Source organism: Trachypithecus francoisi, unplaced genomic scaffold (assembly GCF_009764315.1).
Source record: "Trachypithecus francoisi isolate TF-2019V2 unplaced genomic scaffold, Tfra_2.0 Lachesis_group1, whole genome shotgun sequence".
NCBI classification, from domain to species: domain Eukaryota; kingdom Metazoa; phylum Chordata; class Mammalia; order Primates; family Cercopithecidae; genus Trachypithecus; species Trachypithecus francoisi.
Genome location: NW_022681454.1, coordinates 14,839,765 through 14,863,459, shown reverse-complemented (window position 1 = coordinate 14,863,459; position 23,695 = coordinate 14,839,765). Strand labels below are relative to the sequence as shown.

The following is a 23,695-nucleotide window of genomic DNA, read 5'->3' as shown; positions in this document are numbered from 1 at the left end:
CTTCCCAAAGTGCTGGGGATACAGGTGTGAGCCACCATGCCTGGCTTGTTTTTTTTCAAAAATAGAAAATCTCCAGATGTTTAAGCACATATTTCTACATAACAATGCACTGAAAGGTATTTTTAACTGAAGGATAATAAAGAGAGGCATATCAAAACATAAGAGCTGCAGCTAAAGCAGAGCTCAAAGGAAAGTGTATCGTCCTAAAATCTATGTATACAAAAAGAAAACAAGCTGAAGGATCAATGATCTAAACTTCCATCTCAAGAAGCTGAATAAATAAATCTACCCAAAGAAATTAGAAAGCATTTCTATGTTTCCAATGATAAAGGGAAGAGCAAAACCCAATTAAATAGAAAAAAATCAATGAAGCTAAAGCTTGGTTCTTTGAAAAAGTAATACAATTGTTAAAGCCATCAAGCAAGGTTAATCCATGAAAAAAGAGAGAAAACATAAGCTAGCAATATCAGGAACAAGTATATTTTAAGTGCATATATAAAATGCTGAGCATGAAGAGGAGGAGGAAGACAGGGGAAGAAAAACGTGTTTTGGAGCCATCCAGAAGAACTACATTCCAGATTCCATTCTAGTCAATTTAATCAAACATGCATTTGTTGGAAGAGATAGAAACTACTATTAGTTTGGTACGAAAGATCTAGAAGGAAAAAGCACATGAATTTTGGAGTTGGACAGAGTTGAGTTCAGATTCAGTCTCTAGCTTGATACTAAATGTAGGACTTATGGCAAATTATTAGGTTGGTGCAAAAGTAATCGTGGTTTTGCCATTCCTTCCAATGGCAAAACTTGCAATTACTTTTGCACCAACTTAAATATATAACCTCTCTGAGTTCCTATTTTCTCATCTAAAAAATGAAATACCAACCTCACAGCACTGTCGGAAGGTTTAGAGGTAAAGTACCAAGTATGTGGGTAGCTTATATCCTACAGAGGAATTTTCACCAACATCACCCATGGCCATGAAGTTTATGGTTTGAGTATCTGTAGGAAGGGTACAAAAATATACCATGCAACAAGGTCATTCATTTGGAAATGTAATGCTTTCTGAAAATCTTGAGCATTCGTTTTTCTTCACTTGACTGTTCTAGTAAGAGAGGTTTGGTGTGGTCATTTTTCAGTAGAAAGGATGTTACCAACATATACACAACATAAAAGGATCACATGAGAATTAAATGAAGTAACTTAATATACAATTTTCATTCTAATCTTATGCAATAATTTGTCTTGACGATTGAGAGATCACAATAAAAGCTATGCTGATGATACAAGGTGTTTTAAGACTTTGGGGAAAAAGGCTTCCATCTCTGGTGTTGACCTTATCGTGGAACACCCTCCAAAATCTTCAGCTCTGCACCAGCAAGTAGGCCGAGTCATGTATGTTGACATAAACCACAAGGAGTCAAGGAGCTAAAACGACCATAGCAACTGGCTCAGATCTCAGATAGGCAAGAAGAATCCTCAGGATTTTTCGCACACTGAAGAAACTTGTCAGGTCTGTGACGAGAAAGCAAAAAAGGAAATCAAGAGGCCATAGGATACATCTGTGGTCCAATTCGCTAATGGAGGAAGCCCCTTTTTTAGCGACGACAAGATGCACAGACCACTTAGCATCCATACAAATTCCTCTCCTGCAGTGACATGTCAGGAGGGGAGCTAGCCATGTCAGCTCGTGGTCAAAAAACAGCAGGAGCAGCAACCAAGGCCAGGGACCCCCACAGCTTCTGCGGCTAATTTGCTTTCCTCTCTTCAGAAGCTTCCTAAGGGAGTGTTGAACCCAGGGTCAGAGGCAGAGGTTATAGACCATCTGGGAAAAAGCTGGAGACCCTCAGCAAGGGGACCAAACTTGCTTTGAAACAAACCTTAGATAAGTACCTAACGGGCAAATGACTCTTTTTCTCATAAAAATTAGCTAAAGCAACAGGAGCCAATGGGAGTGGCTGGCACATGAATAGGGGGATGGTGGATAGCGAGGAATGGGGTTCTTTAAATTTGATTTTGCTAAATATGAGCCAAGGAAGAGAGAGATCCTCAGAAGCGGCTGCCAGCACCCCTAGGCTTCTGGAAGGAAGCGGTGTCAGAACCTGCCCTTGTGATGGATCGCCCATCCCTAGTTAACTGTCATGACCAGCTGGGCACAGCAGCTGTAAGTATAGACTCACTCCATCCTCACCAATATGGTAACCTGGGATCCCCACATGAAGACATCCTAGGAAAACAAAGTATCCTCTTTATTAAGGAAATGCTGCTATAGAAAAGAAATCTTTCTAAGACTATTTAGGATTTTTGAAGCTACCTTTGCTTTATATTAAATGAGGAGAATGTGAGTATGTTTATTAATTCTAGTTTCTAATTGGGAATTCAATTTTGGAAAAGAAGTAGCAATTATGCTGTTAAGATGATCTCTCTCCATGAACATGTAAGTATTCATATCCAATATCCCCATAAAATGGACGCGCCTTGTGTTTCGAAGTAACAAAAGAATTAATGCACCCTCTAGGGTTTTTTTTTTAAGCGCCACTAGAGGGCACTAGCTGGATAAAGCACGCTGACCGTTTGCTAATTTTATGATAGCCAAAAAAAGTACTGCTACCTTCTGTTCATTCCACTGGTTAAAACATATAAACATGTGTTAAGAAATCCCATATACATTGTATCAGAACCATGAGTGTGTATACTTAAAAAAAAAAGAGTCTTGGAAATAAACTTGTTAATAGTGTTTGTCTCTGAGTGATGAAATTTATTAAGGGGTCAATATTAGAGTCATTAGGAAGTCTAACCTGTATAGGTCTTTATATATATATAATGTATATACATATATATATTTAATTATACTTCTGTTTAATTATTAAATAATCACACCAAAACAGCTAGACAGAAGTTTGCTAAAATTAGAAGGTGTGTTTGGGATGGAGAGATTTAAACTACAGTCTATGTTTGTATCCATGACATTCACCCTGGGCTCCCCTAGAGATAAACAACTGTTCTTCAAAGCCACATGGCAGTTAGACACCACACGGGGTCCTGCCAGTCCAGTCATTCAAAGAGTCATACTGAATATATTGCAACTTCACGGTCAGAGAAAAGGAGCAGTGATTTCAAAGATGATCCCCAAGTTTAAAGTCACATGATCTGATGCTCTGAATAACAAGTGTTGGCTTATAAATGACCTGGTTCCCATATGGGCCACTGTCTGTACAAGTCCAAATGGAAGCCATGCCCATATTTTCCTTCCAGATGGAGAATGAGTGAGCTCACTTGGAGCCTACAGCAGACACAAAAGAGGGGAGTTGATGAATTCTAATATAAAAGTCTTCTGGTCATTTATGAGAAAAAGGTTAATGTTTAATAAGACAAAAAAGATAAAAGAGTATTGGGGATAAGACCATCTTTATTTTCCAGCCGTTGTCTAGGTTTCTACTTCTATTTGCTCCATGCAACATATCTTTGAACAGCTTAGACTGGTCAGATATCTGCAAGATTTCTTTTACAGTTGCTCCTTCATTCATTCTTTCTGTTTTCCTGTCAACTGCTATAGACTGCTCATGGCCTTTTCTGGCAGTTTCCAGAGAGAAGCAAGCTGACTGATGGGGAATTCCGGTCATTTGGGAAACAAAAGCCATCAGTAGAGTTCCCAGAATCTATCCTGCTTTCTGATACGGTTAGTGGGAGAAGGTAGTGACATGGAGACAGGAACAATATTCTAGCATCTCAGCTTCTACCTCTTTTGAACAGCTTTTCCTCTCTGCATCCATCTTGTCCCAAGCTATTACATGTGGGAAAATCTCCAAAGATGCCTCTACCAATGAGTCCCTACCTACACCATTGGTCACAACTGCTTAAAAGTGAGTGAGGGGTCTCAGTTTTGAAACTAGAATGACAGGTGACTTTTAAAAATACATATCTATCTGTAATTTTTAAACTGTTTTCTAATAAACACAAATTATTAGAAACAATTTTTAAATTTTTTTTTAATTTAAAAAAGATAGATCTTGGTAGACTGCCATGTGACACCTTATCAGGTGTTAGGCATCTGTGCTCAGATCCAACTAAGGAAGCGTCACAAGCAAAATGATGTCAAATCACAAGCATTTTACAACTTGGAAGAAAGGGCTTAGCAAAACATTCCCTTTCTCCCCTGAAACCTAGTAGGCCAGTGAACCCTGGGCTGGGCCACTCACACTGGGAATCAGAAAATATGCCGTCAAAGGTGGTGCCAGCCTTAGAGGCAAGTCCTACTTGGGACCAGTAGAGATGGATGAGGAAAGGCGACCAAGGGAAGACCACTAGCTGGGATACCTTCTGGACTAGGCTTGGAAGGAGGGACAGAGATCACCAGAGGCTGCCATCTGTGATCACCATCAAGGCCCAGGGAAGATTCACACAGCCCTCCAAGCTCAGAGGAGGCTGAGGAATAAAGGAAATTCTACAGGTGACAAGACAGTCATTTTTTTATTCAAGAAGAAATGAATTACCTGTAGATATTCTTGCAGAAAAATCTAATATTCCTTTTGCTTATAATCGATTCCAGCTCTTTTATGGTGGGATCCTGGCATAAGTCTCTGGGGAAGAAAGAAGAAAGAATTAAAATTACAAGATCTCACAAACATTTTTGGAGTCTCTCTGTTTCTGTAGCGGGCCCTGGACAAGGCCCTTGGATAAAGAGGCAAAGTAGAGGCCCAGCCTCTAACAGCTCCTGGGTCTGCAGGGGAGCTGAAATGTCAAGCAGCTAAATATCCTTTGTGGAGATAAAGTCAAGAGGCTGTTGAGATTCATGTACCTTCATTTCCTGAGTCAGTTTGTTCCCAATGCATTCTTGTGACTGTGGATTCTTTTGTGGACTGATTCATAAAATAACCCTTGCGTACAAAGTAGTAAGATATACCTGGAATCTTCTCTTCCAACATGTATCACCCAGGCCTCTAGTGTCTCAACCTTCTCTGGTTGCAAATTATGGACTTCCACACTCCCAAAAGTGCTAAAACAGAAGAAACACAGAACCGCAAACGTCAAGCCCAAACAAAAGCATCCACGCCCCCACTTCAAAACCAGCAGGCAGAAAGGCACTGGCTAGGACCTATCCTTTGGAGTTGACGCATCAAATTGCAGATCAATAACATTTTCTTATTCAGCATGACCCTTGGTTAACAAGATTCTCAAAATAAAATTCTTAAGTTGTGCATTAATGTTGATTCTTTAAATATCTGCTATTTGAAGAATGGTCCTTAGACCGACCTAATGAACGTCACCTGAGATCTCATTAGAAATGCAGAATTTCGGCCGGGCACGGTGGCTCAAGCCTGTAATCCCCGCAATTTGGGAGGCCAAGGCAGGCAGATCATGAGGTCAGGAGATCGAGACCATCCTGGCTAACACAGGGTGAAACGCCGTCTCTACTAAAAATACAAAAAATTAGCCGGGTGTGGTGGCGGGTGCCTGTAGTCCCAGCTGAGGGAGGCTGAGGCAGGAGAATGGTGTGAACCCGGGAGGCGGAGCTTGCAGTGAGCCAAGGTCACATCACTGCACTCCAGCCTGGACGACAGAGCAAGATTCTGTCTCAAAAGAAAAAAAAAGGAAAGAAAGAAATGTAGAATTTCAGCCACCACCACCTGCTGAAATGATCTGCAGTTAAACAATCCCCACATGATTCATATGCTCAGTGACGTTTGCGAGGCAATGCTTTGAAAGACTATTGTGGCCTGCCCTAATCCGATTCCTAAACTCTTCCCTGTTAGTCTCTGACAACTGACACTCCTGTTGCAAGTACTTGAACCATAACATCAGATTATAAAATTCTGCAATGTTAATGCTTTTACCCAAAAAATTTGGGATCAGAAGACAAAAGGACAAATGCTTCCTTGTAGAATTAAATATTAAAACAGGAGAGAAGAAAAATTAATTTGGGGCACCTAGAATTTACAAGGCAAATTAATATATGCTTCCTCCTTTCAGTCAGCCTTAGGCGGGATTAGAGAACAAAAATTAGAGAACAAATGCCAAAAAGGCAATCAGTGTAGTAAAAACTGTTAAGTATAGAAGGAGATCACACAAGAAAGGCACAGGTGTGGCCAGATTCAGTGGCGAGGATCATTTTCAAATGAGAATAATAGCTGATTCTCATTGAGCACTTTCTCTGTTGTCAGGCACAGAGCTCAGCATTTTTCATCTGTTGTCTCAGTTAATCTTCCCATCACCATCAACTCTTCAGGTACATATACAGGGGCTCGCAGAGGTTGACTGCCCTGCCTAAGGTCACACAGATAATATGTAATGACCTCCAGTACTTGCTTTTAACCACTACAGTACATTGCTGACAATGTCTGCAAAAAGATAGTGAAGGCCAAGAGCCCAGCACAGTTCCCGATTTCCCAGTAGTAGTTTTACTACTGAACTGGGGAACACAATTGTCCTGGAGGAGAGGAGAGTCAAGGCAGGTCTTCATGGATGGTGAGGATTTAGACAGAAGGGAGCAGGGGAGGTAGGTGATATGGGGGAACTGTGTGAACAATGTTGAGCAACAGGTAGGGTGGAGTGTAACGGGAGAGAAAGCTGAGAAAATTACACTAGGACTGGAAAAGTTAAGAGCAGGGGCTAGATATAGTGCAGTGGTCATTAGAACCTGGTAGATGATTTTTGGCAAAGGAGAAATCAGACAAACACATTGACTTAGAAGACAACTCTCTCCACAGAATTCAAAATTTTTACCTTTTTTGGCCCAAATCTTCAGAACTGACCTGAAACATGAAAAGCATATTCTTTCTAGAGATGAGATACCCACTGTGATATTTGCAACAGGATACTTGCAAACAAGATGCAAAATAAATGTGTTACCTGTTTTTGTCAAAGATTTTACTGCGGGATCCATTGAGCATCACATGGACCACACCACAGGCAGTTTCTGCAAACTTAAAAAAAAAAAAAAGCTCACCATTCATCATGCAAACTTAATCACAAACCTCCAGCAGTTTCATTCAAAACAATACTTAGCAATAGCTGGTTAAGGAAGGATATTCTATATGGTTTTAGCACAGGAATGTCAGGTCTATACAATTTTCATTCCAAGCCACTGGACAGATTATGCTTCATATCAGAGTTCTTGAAGCAGTTGCTCCAATCTGTAAGTGAACAATGTTCAGTGTGATAGTTCATAGAGCTGGTGGTTCAGTGGTTCAGAAGTCAGAAGTCCAAATGAATAAGAAGACTGTCTAGAGGGGGAAGATGAAAGTGTTTTCTCAGTGTCATGCACTGCAGACACTATGCTTTATTTAGTGGGAGCAGGTGGATGATTCAGGGATAAGGGAAATGGCAACATCACAAAAGGGGAAACTGAGGAGAGAACAGGGGACCCTCAGGCCTGGAAAAGCACAGAGAGAAAGGAGGGCTGAATAAATGAATGAATAAATATGCTTGAGCGAAGAGTCTTATTTCTTGATGCAAGAAATATTCAGCAGGAATCTTTGTTAGACTTTGGAAAAAATGAAATGAACAAAATAAAGTGTTCTATATGCTCCCTCCAGGAGGCCTCCCCAACCCCTGGGACTAGCTCAGGTCCCCTTCTCTGACTCTGACAGCATCCTACATTCCTTCCACATTATCCAACTGTATTGTATTATAATGATGAGTTTAACCTATCCACAAAAATTAAAAATTAAAAAAAAAAAACCTGCTTCTGTTATCAGAAAAAGAAAGGGACAAGTCTGAAAAAAGAAGGCCATCCACATATGTCCATGAGTGATTGGCAAAATAAAGGTGCTGGTAGCTCACAAGGGCAGGACGCCTTCAATCACATGCAACTCTGTATTCCTAGTGCCAGGGACTGAGTGGGGAACACAAGGAGGTTCTTGATACACATAAAATGTGACTTGGCTTTAAAAGATTTTAGCACCAGCACTGTCCTAAAACATACCATAGAGTAGTGAAATGGAAACTATTCTCAGAAAAACCAAACAAACAAAAACTATAAAGTACCCATGACTGTCCACTGTCCATAGTAAGTACTCAATAAATTATTTTCGAAGTAGGTGGATTTTGAGTGACATTGTAGGATAGTGGCATCTCATTTAAACATTGCAGTAACCCTATGGAACAGGCAAATTTTGATTTCCATTTGATAAATGAGAAATCAGAAGATCAGAATGAGTAAAGGAATCTGCCCAAGTCTAAACCTTACAACTTCCAGGCTGTTTTTCTGTTTCCATCATACCAGGGTTTACATGAATCCCCCTAAGACAGAGGTGTAGCTAGGTACTAACCTAGAGTGAAGATCAAACCTGTCCTTTAAAAGACAGAACCAATAAGCAGATTCAAAGAACAAAATTGAAGAGCATGGCTTTGGAATCAAGAAGACCTAGGTTAGGCTCTTGGGTCTGCAACTTATTAGCCCAGGGAACTTGGATGAGTCACTTAACTTCTGAGTCTTAGTTTCTTCACCTTTAATGTGGGGATATGTCACACTACCTATGAGGATGACTCAATGAGAATGACAGAGGAATGCACTTCAAGGCTTGTCACAGATATGCTGCTAGGATTTGAATGTATGTGTTTCTTATGTTGAAACCTAAGACCAATGTGATGCTAATAAGTGGTGAGTCCTTTAGGAGATAATTAGGCCCTAAGGGCTCTGTCCTCATGAATGGGATTAACACCCTTATGAAAGGGCTCCAGGGAACTAGCTAGGTTCCTTTAGCCCCTCTGCCTCTGCCATGTGAGGACACAGCAAGAAGGCACCATAGATGATAGCTATGTTAATTACCCTGATCTCATCACTATACCTTATATGTATCACCACATCACTACATACCCCATAAATATGTAAAATTATTATGTATCAGTTTTTTTAAAAAATAGGTAGAGGGTGGAGTGGTGAGTATTTCCCAGCCTAGATTCTGAATCTGGAGTCAGACAGCTTGGGATAAACTCCCACATATGCTTCTTACTAATTCTGTACATTTAGTAAATTCCTTATTTACTTGTACCTTCACGTTGTTATGTGTTAAATGGGCACAATACTCATGGCACCTGCTTCACAGGGTTCTGGTGAAGATGCAAGTTCTTAGTTCATGTAAATACCTGAGGACTGTACCTGCCACATAGTAAGGGGTCTATACATGTAGATTGTTACTACTGTCCCAGGAATCTAAGATTGACTAATACCCGAATCAGAGGATTAAACCAAGCCCCAGGTTGCTGGTGCCAAAGTCAGACACCATGTGTACGCGCAAAGATTCTGCAACTGGAACCCATGGACCCTCTAAGAATGTTCTAAACTTGGATGTGTACATTTTCTGGCATGTGCTTCTGTACCTTTTTCTCAGGAATGAATCCTATATTTTCATTTCTAAAAGTGTCTGTAATCCAAAAGTGTTAAAACCAAGCACTGACTGGATGACATCTTAAGTTCTGTGGTCTCCAAAGCTCTAGAATTTCACTGCTTGGTACTTACCCTGCGGGAAACCGTTTTCCAGAATACCGAAACAGGGTTGTTGCTGCAGTCCTTTCTCCAGTCTGGGCAAGATTGATAGTTTATTTCTAAAAGACACAGTTTGTAGAAAATAAAGTGGAAAAGAGAGAGTATAAATAAGCTCTACTCTTCCCTGGCTGTTCAATCATAGTGAAACCATTTTCCAATGTGTCACTGCCAAGACGGAGGCTGGAGAATGGACACATTTTGACCCAATTTAACTAAGTGTCCCCTGAATTCCTTCCAAGTTCTTACCTAATCTTCCAAATCCCAGATGGGAACACAATGGCAAGTTGTGAGTCATGATTCTGGGAAATGCTAGCAAAAGTTCATCTGACAGAGACAAGCCCTCTACATTATCCCCAGTACAAGAAGAATTAAGAGGTAAAACCAGTCCTTCAGTGGTTGCTTTTGCCAGCTGCTTTTCTGCTTCCTGACAACTCTCTCTTGCTGAGTTTCCTGCCCCACCTTCTTAAGTCTTCACCACTTACTCTCAGATGGCCTCAGAGTCTTTCTACACTTGCCCTCATCAAAGCAGTCTTATCCCTGAGCAAAGTACAATAGACATAGAACATGAATACATAGTTTCTGTGTCACTTCTCCCAAGGATATCTGCCTTAATGCACGTTTATTGAGTTTTAGTTCTTAGAGGTAGAAAGATAAAATAGAAAGATAAATTAGATGGGAATTTTGCCTTCAGAGAGCACATGATATAGTAATTCTAGGAGTCTTATTATGATTAAATGTTTAAAACCAAAACCACACAAATAAAAAAGAAACATTCCCATGTATAGATATAAATAATTATTGTGGAGTCAAAAGGAATTATCTTCCCAACAGAGGTAAAGATGTTGATGGTGAAATGGACATACATTTTGTAATGTGGTTTAAGTATATATGTTTTCATGAATATAAACCTCTTTTATCTTCACAACCACATCTGGCAAGAATTCTCTCAGTTTGTCATCTTTCCTCTCCCAATAGGATTCTTCCCCATTGCTGTCTGCCATTATAAAAATATACCATTAAATAAAAATTTAAAGTTAGGAATAAAAACAAAAAGAAGAAAATTTGACAAGGAACAGAAACAAAATCAAGAATATAAAAAAGGCAAGAGAAAAAAAGGAGATTAGAAGGTTATGGAATAAATTAAGAACTTCATAGTAAAACAAATAGGCTGGATGCAGTGGCTTACACCTGTATTCCCACTTTGGGAGGCCAAGGCAGTTGAATCGCTTAAGCCCAGGAGTTCGAGACTAACCTGGGCAACATGGTAAACTCTGTCTGTACAAAAAATACTAAAATTAGCTGGGTACGGTGGTGCACACCTGTAGTCCCAGTTATTCAAGAGGCTGAGGCAGAAGGATTGCTTGAGCACAGGAGGTTGAGGCTGCAGTGAGCTGAGATTGTGCCACTGCACTGCAGCCTGGGTGAGAGAAAGACAAGGAAGAAAGAAAAGATAGGAAGAAAAAAAAGAAAAGAAAAGAGAAAAGAGAAAAGAAAAGAAAAGGAAGGAGAGAAAGAAAGAGATAAAAGAAACAATGAAAAAATGGTAACAAATACATAAATAAATAATAAGGCAAAACTAAATCTGGTTAAAATGTTGAGAAAAAAGTAAGCCAAAATATTAAAAAATTAAAATACAAAAATCAGGTCTTTTTACTCTTCTGCCTTCTGCCATGTGAGGACGTAGCTACAAGCAGAAAGCAAGTCTTCACTAGACGTTGACTTTGCCAGTGCCTTGATCGTGGCCTTCTTAGCCTCCAGAACTGAATACTTAAAGCTTAGAGCAGATGGCAGGGTAGAAAGTCTCAGACTCTACTCCCACTAAAGTTCAACTAGCAATTATCCACAGACTAGGATGTCTTTTTAAAGGCTTCAATACTTGTAAACAAACTTGAGACACCTACATGGTCCACAGAACTGAATGAAAACCAAATTGGATGAGGGGGGGGATAAGAAGAATGATCTCACTTTGACTACGCCACCCCTTCCCCTCCCTCAAAAGAGGACACAAAGCCAGATGGAGAAAATTTTCCTGGGCCATGGTTTCTATAAGGGGAAAGAGAACCAGATGCAGTCATCCATCTTCCCTAGCATTTCAAGATGTTTCCCAGGAAAGCTCACTCCAATCTCCTCTCACGGGGAACACTGAGGATACCAGGACAACTAGACTGCACCAGCTTAGGTAGAAACAAAGAAAGGACACAGAAGTCACAGTGATCAGTATGTGGATCTTGATGATATCTTTGTGCTTCTGCCAGCTGTGGCATCCTATGGGAAACAGCAGCCAACTTCATGGCCCCAAACAAGCTGAGTTGGTCTCCTTCAGAACCACTTGGGGAAGTTCAGTCTAGCTTAAGTTCCTAGATAGCTAGATTCCATGCCTAGCCTCAGAGACCAATCCAGTGACCCAACCCAGGCAGGTAGATGACTGCCTTTGCCCATCCTAAAGAAACATAAAGGCTAGATTTAATTGATCCAGGAAGTCAAGCAGTGGCTCCACTCAGCCAAAATGCCTGCCAATGACCTACCCAGGCAGGGAAACTTTTACCTCAGTGCATTTTGGAGAAGCATCAGAGTTAGTCCCAGTTGACCTGGAAGGTCAAACAGCTGTTCACTTCAGCCAAAGCCAACCGCATGGCTCCATTCTCAGGAAGGTGATCCTCAACTGCACATTTCTAAGGAGCATAGCCTCTGATCTTGCCTGTCTACCTAACCTTGGAGCCCAGCCTGAAGTGCTGCTGAACTTAAGATACCAAATATCAGAATTGTCTGGCCAGGAAATACAACTTATGAATGATGTGACTAGAAGCCATCACAGTACCCAGCCAGCAGCTATAAAACAATGAAACCACAAGGAAGACAATAAGAGAAGAAGAAAGAAACAAAGTATCTAAAAAAGTAGAAAACAATTAATAAAGTGGCAGTAACAATTCTTTACCTATCAATAATTATGTTGAATGTAAAAGGATTAATTCTTCAACAAAAAGAGGGAATGAATCGATTTTCTTTTTAAAGATCCAACTATATGCTGCCAACAAGAAACTCACCTCACATTTAAGAACACATATAAACTGAAAGTGAAGGAATGGAAAAACATATTCTATGTGAATGGAAACTAAAAGAGATCAGGTGTAGCTACACGTACATCAGACAAAATAGACTTTAAGTCAAAAACTGTAAAAAGAGACAAAGAACACTGTATAATGATAAAGGGGTCAAGTCATCAAGAAAATATAACAATTGTAAATATACATGCACCCAACATTGGAGCACCTAAATAAAAACAACAAACATTTAAGGTTCTGAAAAGAAAAATATAATGTAAGGCAAAAATAGTAGCAAACTTCAATACAACACATATTTAAGGATCTGAAAGGAGAGATACATGTAAGGCAAAAATAGTAGGGAACCTCAATATCCACTTTCAACAACAGACAGATCATTTAAACAGAAAATTAATAAGGAGACAACAAACATGAACAATACTTTAGACAAAATGAACCTAACAGACCTTATACATCAGCATCGACACTATCCAACAGCAATGTAATACACGTTCCTCTCAAGCACACATAGAATATTTTCTAGATTAGGGCACATATTAGGACACAAAAACAAGCCTCAGCAAATTTAAGAAGGTTAAAGTCATATCAAGTATCTTTTCTGACCACAATGGTAGAAAACTAGAAATCAAAAAAATAAGAAATGTTGGAAAATTCACAAATATATGGAAATTAAACAGCATGTTCTTGAAAAACCAATGGGTCTATAAAAAATTAAAAGGAAAATTAAAAAATACATTGAGACATGAAAATGTAAATACCATATACCAAAACATATGGGATGGAGCAAAAGCAGTTCTAAGAGAAAAGCTACAGTAATAAATATCTACATTAAGAAAGAAGAAAGATTTCAAAAAATACACAACATTATGGAAGGAAATAATAAAGATTAGAACAGAAATAAATAAAATAGAGACTAGGAAAACAACACAAAAGATTAACAAAATTTAGAATTTTTTTTTGAAGAGATGCACAAAACTGAAAATATTTAGCCAGCTTAACTAAGAAGAATGAGAAGATTCAAATAAATAAATCAGGAATGTAAAACGAAGACATTACAATGGACATCACAGAAATACAAAGGGTTGTAAGAGACACTATGAACAATTATTAATATATGCCAACAAGTTAAATAGCACAGAGGAAATGGATAAGCTTCTAGATACATAAAACCTACCAAGACTGAATCATGAGGCAGTGAAAAATCTGAATAGGAATAATGAATAAGAAGATTGAACCAGTAATTTAAAAGCCATCAAAGGAAAGCCCAGGACCTGATGGATTCACTGCTGAGTGCTATTATATCAAACATTTAAAGAACTAATTCCAATCCTCCTCAAACTCTCAAACTCTTCCAAAAAGTTGAAAAGGAGAAAATATTTTCAAACTCTTTTCATTAGGCTAGCATTACCCTGATACCAAAGCCAGACAAAGACCCTACAAAAAAAAGAAAATTACAGGTCAAGATCTTTGGTGAACACAGATGCAAAGATACTCAACAAAATACTAGCAAACTGAATTCAACAATATGCTCAAAGGATCATCAACCATGATCAAATGGGATTTATCCCTGGGATACAAGGATGGTTCCACATACACAAACTTTAATAAATGTAATATATCACATTCATGGACTAGAGAACAAAAACCATGTGATCATCTCATTAGATTCAGAAGAAGCATTTGAAAAATTCAACATCGTTTTATAATAAAAACTCTTGCCAAATTAGGTATACAAGGAATGTACCTCAATAAAATAAAGGTCATATATGAGAAGACCACAGCTACCTTATACTCAATGGTGAAAATTTAAAAGCCTTTCCTCTAATATCTAGAACAAGGATGTCCATTCTTGTCACTACTCTTCAACATAATAATGGAAGTTCTTGTAGAGCAATTAGGTGAGAGAAAGATAAGGCATCCAACTAAAAAAAAAAAAAAAAAAAAGTGAAATTGCCCTGTTTATTGATGCCATAATTTTATATACTTAAAAACCCTACTAAAGACTCCAGCAAAAAACTGTTAGAACTGACAAACACAGTAAAGTTGAAGCATGCTAAGTCAACACACAAAAATCAACAGCATTTCTGTACATTAGCAACAAACTAGCTGAAAAGCAAATAAAGAGAATAATCCCATTTCAATAGCTACAAAAAACCCCACAAGTACTTAGGAATAAACTTAACCAAGAAAGTAAAAGACCTGTACACCAAAAACTACAAAATATTTATGAAAGAGATTGAAAAAGACACAAATACATGAAAAAATATTCCATGCTCATAGATTGGAAGAATTAGTATTGTTAAAATGTCCATACTACCCAAAGAGATCTCCAGATTCAATGCAATCTCTGCTGAAATTCCAATATCATTTTTCACAGAAATAGAAAAAACAATTATAAAATACATGTGAATCCACAAAAACATCCAAATAGCCAAGCTAATCATGAGCAAAGGGAACAAAGCTGAAGGCATTACTCTACCTGATTTCAAACTAAAGGTATAGTAATTAAAACAGCATGGTGTTGGCCAAAAAAAAAAAAAAACAGACATATTGACCAATATGTCTGTTTAGAATATCTCTGTTCTAATAGAATAGAGAGCCCAAAAATAAACTCATGCATGAATAGTCAATTGATTTGTTTTACAAAAGTGGCAAGAATACACAATGAGAAAAATATAGTTTCTTCAATAAATGGTGTTGTGAAAACTGAATACCAATACACAGAACAATAAAATTGGACCTTTATCTCATATCATACGCAAAAGCCAACCAAAAAATTGACATAAATTTTAAGTTTAAGATTGATTTAAGTAAATTAAACAATTAAATAAGACCAGAAACTGTAAAACTACTAGGAAGAAAACATCTTAGTCTGTTGGTATGTTACTATACAGGAATACCCAAGGCTGGGTAATTTGTTTTTTTTTTTTTATTATACTTTAAGTTCTAGGGTACATGTGCATGACGTTTATATCATGTATAACTCCCCAATGCAATCCCTCCCTCCTCCCCCCTCCCCATGATAGGCCCCAGTGTGTGATGTTCCCCCTCCCGAGTCCAAGTGATCTCATTGTTCAGTTCCCACCTATGAGTGAGAACATGCGGTGTTTGGTTTTCTCTTCTTGTGATAGTTTGCTAAGAATGATGGTTTCCAGCTGCATCCATGTCCCTACAAAGGACGCAAACTCATCCTTTTTGATGGCTGCATAGTATTCCATGGTGTATATGTGCCACATTTTCTTAATCCAGTCTGTCACAGATGGACATTTGGGTTGATTCCAAGTCTTTGCTATTGTGAATAGTGCCGCAATAAACATACGTGTGCATGTGTCTTTGTAGTAGAGTAATTTATAATCCTTTGGGTATATACCCAGTAAGGCTGGGTAATTTAAAAAAAAAAAGGTTTACTTGGCTCATCATTCTGCCAGCTGGAAGGTCCAAGGCGGGGCATCTGCCTAGGGGTTCAAGTTGCTTCTACTCATGGCAGAAGGTGAAGGGGAACCAGTGTGTGCAGAGATCACACGGTGAAAGAGGAAGCAAAAGAGAGGGGAGGTGCCAGGCTCTTTTCAACAACCAGCTCTCATGGGAACTAAGAGAGTGAGAACTCAAGGATTAACCAAGCCTTTCAAGCCATTTGTGAGGGATTTGCCCTGTGACCCAAATACTTCCCATTAGGTCTCACCTCCAATATTGGGGATCAAATTTCAACATGAAGTTTAAAGGATCAAATATCTAAACTACAGCAAAAACACAGGGGAAAAACTACAGAAAATTGGTCTGGGCTATGATATTTTTGGATTTAACCCCTAAAGGGCAGGCAACACAAGCAAAAATTGATAAATGGGATTACATCAAACTAAATTGCTTCTGTATAGCAAAGGAAATAATTAACAGCATAAAGAGACAAACTTGGGATTATGGATTGAGAGAAAATATTTGCAAACCATACATCTGATAAGGGGTTACTATCCAAAATATATAAGGAACTCAGACTTGAGAGTGGAACAAGATGGAGTAATAGAAGGCTCCACCAAACATCCCCTTCACAAGACACCAATTTAACAACTATCTACACAAGAAAAGCACCTTCCTAAGAACCAAGAATCGGGGGGCACATATAGTACCTGGTTTTAACTTCACATCACTGAAAGAGGCACTGAAGAGGTAGGAAGAACAGTCTTAAATCACGATTGCCACCCCTCCCCCACCCCCCAGCAGTGGCTGCTTGGTGTGGCGAGTGATTCTGTGTGCCAGGGAGAGGGAAAGCATAGCAATTCTGAGGCATTGAACTCAGGGCTGCCCTATTATAGCAGAAAGCAATACCAGACCAAACTCAACCGATGCCTGTCCCCGGAGGGAACATTTAAATAAGCCCTAGCCAGAAAGGAATTATCAATCCCAGCATTAGAAACTTGAGTTTTCACAAGCCTTACTACTGCAGACTAAAGTGCCCTGGGGCTCTAAGTAAACTTAAAAGGCAGCCTAGGCCACAATGGCTGCAACTCCTAGGCTAGTCATAATGCTGAACTGGGCCCAAAGCCAGTGGACTAGGGGCACATGTGACCTACTGAGACACCAGCCAGGGTAGCCAAGGGAGTGCTGGCATCACCCCTCCCCTATCCCCAGGCTGGACAGCTCATGCATCCAAAAGATGCCTCTTCCTTCTGCTTGAGAAGAGGAGACGGACAAGCGGAGGGGACTTTGTCTTGCATTCTTGGATACCAGCTCCAGCCACAGCAGGATACGGCAGAATTATGAGGCCCCATTTCCAGGCCCTGGTTCCCAGATGACATTTCTAGGCACACCCCAGGCCAGAAGAGAACCTGCTGCCTTGAAGGGAAGCAGCCAGACCTGGCGGGATTCATCGCCAGCTAACTGAAGAGCCCTCGGGCCCTGAAAAACCAAAAGTGACAACCAATTAGTATGTCATGGGCCTTGGGTAAGACTCTGTGACTTGCTGGCTTCAGGTACAGCCACAGAGAGGTAGAGCACCAGCTGGACTTGGGGTCCATGACTCCAGGATGTGGCTCTTGGATAGCATTTCTCGGCCTGCCCTGGGTCAGAGGGGCACCCACTGCCTTGAAGGGTGAGTCCCAGGCCAGGCAGCATTAACCACAAGCTGACTAAAGAGCCCTTGGGCCTTGGAATATTAGCAGTACACTGGCAGTACTCCCTGTGGGCCTGTGGTGGTGGTGGCCATGAGGTGAGGCTCCTCTGCCTTAGAAAAGGGGAAGACAGTATGGGAAGGATTGTGTCTTGTGGTTTGAACGCCAGCTTAGTCACAGTACAATGCAATACTAGGTAGACTGCTAAGGTTTCTTACTCTAGTCCCTCGCTCCTGGATGGCACCTCTGGACCAACCCTGAAGAGAAGAACACGGGTCTGGCTGGCTTTCTCACCTACTGATTGTAGAGCCCCAGAGCCTTGAGGAAATATAGATGGCAGTCAGGAAGTGGTTACAGCAGGCCTTGGGCAAGACCCAGTGCTGTACTGGCTTCAAGTGTTACCCAGCAAAGTCCTAGTTGTGGTGGAGTGTGTCACCAGCTTTATGTGGGTCAGAACAGAAAGAGAGAGACTCTGGGAGAAAGTAAAGGGACTAGAAAAAGAATTTCTGCCTGGTAATCCAGAGAATTCTTCCAGATTTTGTCCAAGACCATCAAGGTGGTAACTCTATGAGTGTGTGAAAGACCCACAGTATTACTAGGCTTGCAGGGCCCCCTACAGCAGATACAGCATACATCACAGCATCCGAGTCCTTTAGAATATCTGGAAAGTCTTTCCAAGGACAAGTACAAACAGGCCCAGGCTGTAAACACTACAATAAATACAATGCCTAGACACAGAAAAACATCTACAAGTGTCAAGACTATCCAGGAATACATGACCTCACCAAATGAATTAAATAAGACATCAGAGATCAATCCTGAAGAAACAGAGATATGTGAGACAGAGAATTCAAAATAGCCATGTGGGCAGCAAGCACCCAGGTGCCGAGGCAAGGGATCGAGTGCACAAGCTGTTCCAGTATGATAAAATATATAAAATAAGAATAGTTATACTAGATATAGATCATAGATATGATTATATATGAATATCATTAATCATTAGTGTGCAGCAACTATTCTTTGTTCCAATATTATAATAATCCTTGCTCTACAATCATAACCTAGGAAAAACCAGGCCATACAGAGATAGGAGCTGAGGGGACATAGTGAGAAGTGACCAGAAGACGAGTGTGAGCCCTCTGTCACGCCCAGACAGGGCCACTAGAGAGTTCCTTGGTCTAGCGGTAATGCCTGCGTCTGGGAAGACACCCGTTGCCAAGCAGACCGTGGTCTAGCGGTAGCGTCAGTGCCAAGGAAAAACACCCGCTACTGAGCAGACCAGGAAAGGGAGTCTCCCTTTCCCCGGGTGGGGAGGTGGGGTTAGAGAAGATTCTACTCCACCACCTCTTGTGGAGGGTCTGACATCAGGCCTTTTAGATAGCAGTAGCAAAATGAGTGAAAGTACTAAAAGTCTCTCTGACATGCAGAAATAACGACGTAAGCGTCTCCCCCCTCTCTCTCTCTCCCCGCCTCGGCTGCCAAACAGGGAAGGGCCCTCTGTCCAGTGGACATGTGACCCACGTGACCTTACCTATCATTGGAGATGGCTCACACTCCTTACCCTGCCCCCTTGTCTTGTATCCAATAAATACCAGCGCAGCCTGGCATGTGGGGCCACTACTGGTCTCCACGCCTTGGTGGTAGCGGTCCCCTGGGCCCAGCTGTCTTGTCTTTTATCTCTTTGTCTTGTGTCTTTATTTCTATAATCTCGTGTCTCCACACACGGGGAGAAAAACCCACCGACCCTGTGGGGCTGGTCCCTACATAGCCGTGTTGAGGAAATTGAAAGAAATTCAAGATAACATAGATAAATAATTCAGAATTCTGTCAGATACATTTAACAAAGAGATGGAAATAATGAAAAAGAATCAAGTAGAAATTCTGGAGCTGAAAAGTGCAATGACAAACTGAAGACTGCACCAGAGTCTTTTTATAGCAGAACTGATCAAGCAGAAGAAAGAATTTGTGAGCTTGAAGACAGGCTATTTGAAAATACACAGTCAGAGGAGACAAAAGAAAGAAGAATAAAAAACAACGAAGCACACTGGCAGGATCTAGAAAATTGCCTTAAAAGGGCAAATCCAAGAGTTATTGGCCTCAAAGAGGAGGTAGAAAAAGAGATACAGGTAGAAAGTTTATTCAAAGCGATAATAACAGAGAACTTTGCAAACCTAGAGAAAGATATCAATATCCAAGTACAAGGAGGTTATAGAACACCAAGCAGATTTAACTCAAGAAGACTGCCACAAAGCATTTGATAATCAAACTCCCAAAGGTCCAGGATAAAGAAAGGATCCTAAAAGCAGTAAGAGAAAAGAAACAAATAGCATACAATGGAGTTCCAATATATCTGGCAGCAGACTTTCCAGTGGAAACCTTACAGGCCAGATCAGAGTGGCATGACATATTTAAAGTGCTGAAAGAAAAGAAAAAAAAAAGCTTTTACCCTAGAATAGTATATCTGGTGAAAATATCCTTTAAACATGAAGGAGAAATACAGACTTTTCCAGACAAACAAAAGCTGAGGGATTTAATCAATACAAGACCTGTCCTAGAAGAAACGCTAAAGGGAGTACTTCAATTAGAAAAGGATACTAATGAGCAATAAGAAATCATCTGAAGGTACAAAACTTACTGGCAATAGTGAGTACATAGAAAATCACAGAATGTTGTAACACAGTAACTATGGTGTGTAAACTACTCTTGTCTTAAGTAGAAAAACTAAATGATGAGCCAATCAGAAATAATAACTCGAATAACTTTTCAAGACATATACAGTACAGTAAGACATAACTAGAAACAACAAGTTTTATAGTGGGAGAATGAAGTTAAGGTATAGAGTTTTTATTAGCTTTCTGTTTGCTGCTTGTTTGTTTCTTTATGCAAACTGTGTTAAGTTGTTATCAGCTTAAAATAATGGATTATAAGATACTATTTGTAAGCCTCATGGTAACTTCAAACTCAAAAATATATAACAGTACACAAAAAATAAAAAGCGGAAAACTGAAAAAATCACCTTCACTAAAAGAAAGACAGAAAGGAAAGGAAGAAGGAAGAGAAGACCACAAAACAAACAGAAAACAAGTGACAAAATGGCAGGAGTAAGTCCTTACTTATAAGTAATAACATTCACATCAAATGTAAATGGATTAAACTCTACAATCAGAAGGCACAGAGTGGCTGAACGGATAAAAATGAAACTAGACCCTTATCTCAAATCACATACAAAAACAAAATCAAAATAGATCAAAGATTTAAATCAAAGACCTCAAACTATGAAACTACTACAAACTACTACAAGAAACCATTGTGGAAACTCTCCACGACATTTATCTGGGCAAAAAATTATTGAGCAATACCCCACGAGCACAGGCAATCAAAGCCAAATGAACAAACAGGATCACATCAAGTTAAAAAGCTTCTGCACAACAAAGGACATAATCAACAAAGTGAAGAGACAGCCCACAGAATGGGAGAAAATATTTGCAAACTACCCATTTGAGAAGGCATTAAAAATCAGAATAGATAAGTAACTCAAACAACTCTATAGGAAAGAAATCTAATAATTCAACTAAAAAATAGGCAAAAGATTTGAACAGACATTTCTCAAAAAAAGACATACAAATGGCAAACAGGCATATGAAAATCGTTCAAATCATTGACCATCAGAGAAATGCAAATCAAAACTATCATGAGATATCATCTCACCCCAGCAAAAATGGCTTTCATCCAAAAGTCAGGTAATAACAAATAGTGATGAGGATGTGGAGAAAGGGGAACACTTGTACACTGTTGGTGGGAATGTGAATTAGTACAACCACTACGGAGAATAGTTTTGAGGTTTCTCAAAAAAATAAAAATAGAGCTATTATATGATCCAGCAATGCCACTGCTGGATATATACCCAACAGAAAGAAAATCAGTCTATGGAAGAGATATCTGCACTCCCATGTTTATTGCAACACTGTTCACAACAGGCAAGATATGGAAGCAACCTAAGTGTCCATCAGTAAATAAATGGATGAAGAAAATGTGGTATTTATACATAGTGGAGTACTATTCAGCCCTAAAAAACAATGCATTCCTGTCATTTGTAACAACATAAATAGAAGTGGAGGTCATTCTGTGAAGTGAAATAAGCAAGATACAGGAAGATAAACATAGCATGTTCTCACTTATTTATAGCATCTAACAAATCAAAACAACTGATCTCATGGACATGGAGAATAGAAAAATGGTTTCCAGAGTCTGGGAAGTGCCGCGAGACATTGGGGGCAGGTGGGGATGGTTACCAAAAACTAGTTAGAATGAATAAGACCTATTATTTGATAGTACAATATGGTGACTGTAGTCAATAATAATTTTGTTGTACATTTTAAAACAAGTTTGTCCAACCCATGGCCCATGGGTCTCATGCAGCCCAGGACAGCTTTGAATGCAACCCAACACAAATTAATAAACTTCCTGAGAAATTAGGAGTTTTTTTGTGATTTTTTTTTCATCCCATCAGCTATCATCAGTATTAGTGTATTTCATGTGTGGCCCAAGACAATTCTTCTTCCAATGTGGCCCAGGGAAGCCAAAAAATTGGACGCCCCTGTTTTAAAATAACTAAAAGAGTAAAATTGGATTGTTTGTAACATAAAAGATAAATGCTTATGGGGAAAGAGACCACATTTTTCATGATGCAATTATTATGCACTGCATATCTATATCAAAACATCTCATGTACCCCATAAATATACACACCTATTATGTATGCACAAAAATTAAAAATTAAAAACAAACAAAAACAAAATACATAAGGAACTCAAACAACTGAAAAACAAGAAAAAAAAAGAACTTAAAGGTGGACCTGAATAGACACTTTTCAAAAGACATACAAATGGCCTACAAATATATTTTAAAAGGCTCACGCTTCCTCATCACTAGGGAAATAAAAATTAAAACCACAATGAGACATCATCTCACACCTGTCAGAAGGGTATAATCAAAAAGATGAAAGATAACAAGTGTTGGCAAGAATGTGAAGAAAGGGGTTTATTTGTACACTATTGGGAAAGTAAATTAGTATACCCATTATGGAAAATGTGATGAAAGTTCCTCAACAAACTAAAAATAGAATACTACCATATGATCCAGCAATTCCACTTCTAGGTATTTACCCAAAAGATTTCAAATCAGTTTGTCAAAGAGATACCTGCTCCCCCACGTTCGTTGCAGCACTCTTTACAATAGCCAAGATATGGACAACCTGAGTCCATCAACAGATGAATGGATAAATAAAGTGTGGTACATATACACAATGGAATATTATTCAGACTTTAAAAAGAAAGAAATTCTGTCATTTGCGACAATGTAGACGGAACTGGAAAACAATATGCTAAGTAAAATAAGCCACGCACAGAAAGACTAATGCTGCATGTCCTAACATATATGGAACCTAAAACAGTCAAGTTCATAGAAGCAGATAATAGAATGGTGGATACAGAGACCAGAAGTTGGAAGGAATGGGAAGATGATGGTCAAAGAGTACAAAATCTCAATTAGACAGAAAGGGTTTTTAAAAATATTTATTGTACAGCATGGTGATTGTAGTTAACAATAGTGTGCTGTACATTTCAACATTGCTAAGACAGTAAACTTCACATTTTCTCACTACAAAAAATAGGTACTTGAGGTACTTGAGGCCAAAAAATAGGTAATTGGTGGCTCAAACCTGTAATCCTAACATTTTGGGAGGTTGAAGAGGGTGGATGGCTTGAGCCCAGGAGTTCAAGATCAGCCTGGGCAACATGGTGAAATCCTGTCTCTAAAAAAAAATACAAAAAATTAGCCAACTGTGGTGGCATGCACCTGTAGTCCCAGCTACCTGGGAGGCTAAGGTGGGAGAACCACCTGAGCCTGGGAAGTCAAGGCTGCAGTGAACTGTGACTGCACCACTGCACCCCAGCCTGGGTGATAGAGTGAGACCCTGTCTCAAAAACTAAAAAAAGTATTTGACGTGGTGGATATGTTAATTAGTGTGATTTAATTATCCCACA

The 23,695-nt window shown here is 39.4% G+C and overlaps 1 protein-coding gene across 1 annotated transcript in view; it reads right to left on the bottom strand.

Annotated features, from left to right (window-relative positions):
• Positions 1-967: 967 nt before the first annotated feature.
• CD38 (CD38 molecule) overlaps positions 968-23,695 on the bottom strand; it is a 72,620-nt gene continuing 49,892 nt past the window's right edge. The window contains exons 4-8 of the mRNA XM_033213808.1: positions 9,458-9,543; positions 6,847-6,920; positions 4,901-4,993; positions 4,491-4,577; positions 968-1,512 (exon numbers count right to left, since the gene is read on the bottom strand). Coding sequence (XP_033069699.1) covers positions 1,449-1,512; positions 4,491-4,577; positions 4,901-4,993; positions 6,847-6,920; positions 9,458-9,543 — 404 coding nt within the window. The 3' untranslated portion in view covers positions 968-1,448. The remainder of the gene's footprint in view (positions 1,513-4,490; positions 4,578-4,900; positions 4,994-6,846; positions 6,921-9,457; positions 9,544-23,695) is intronic.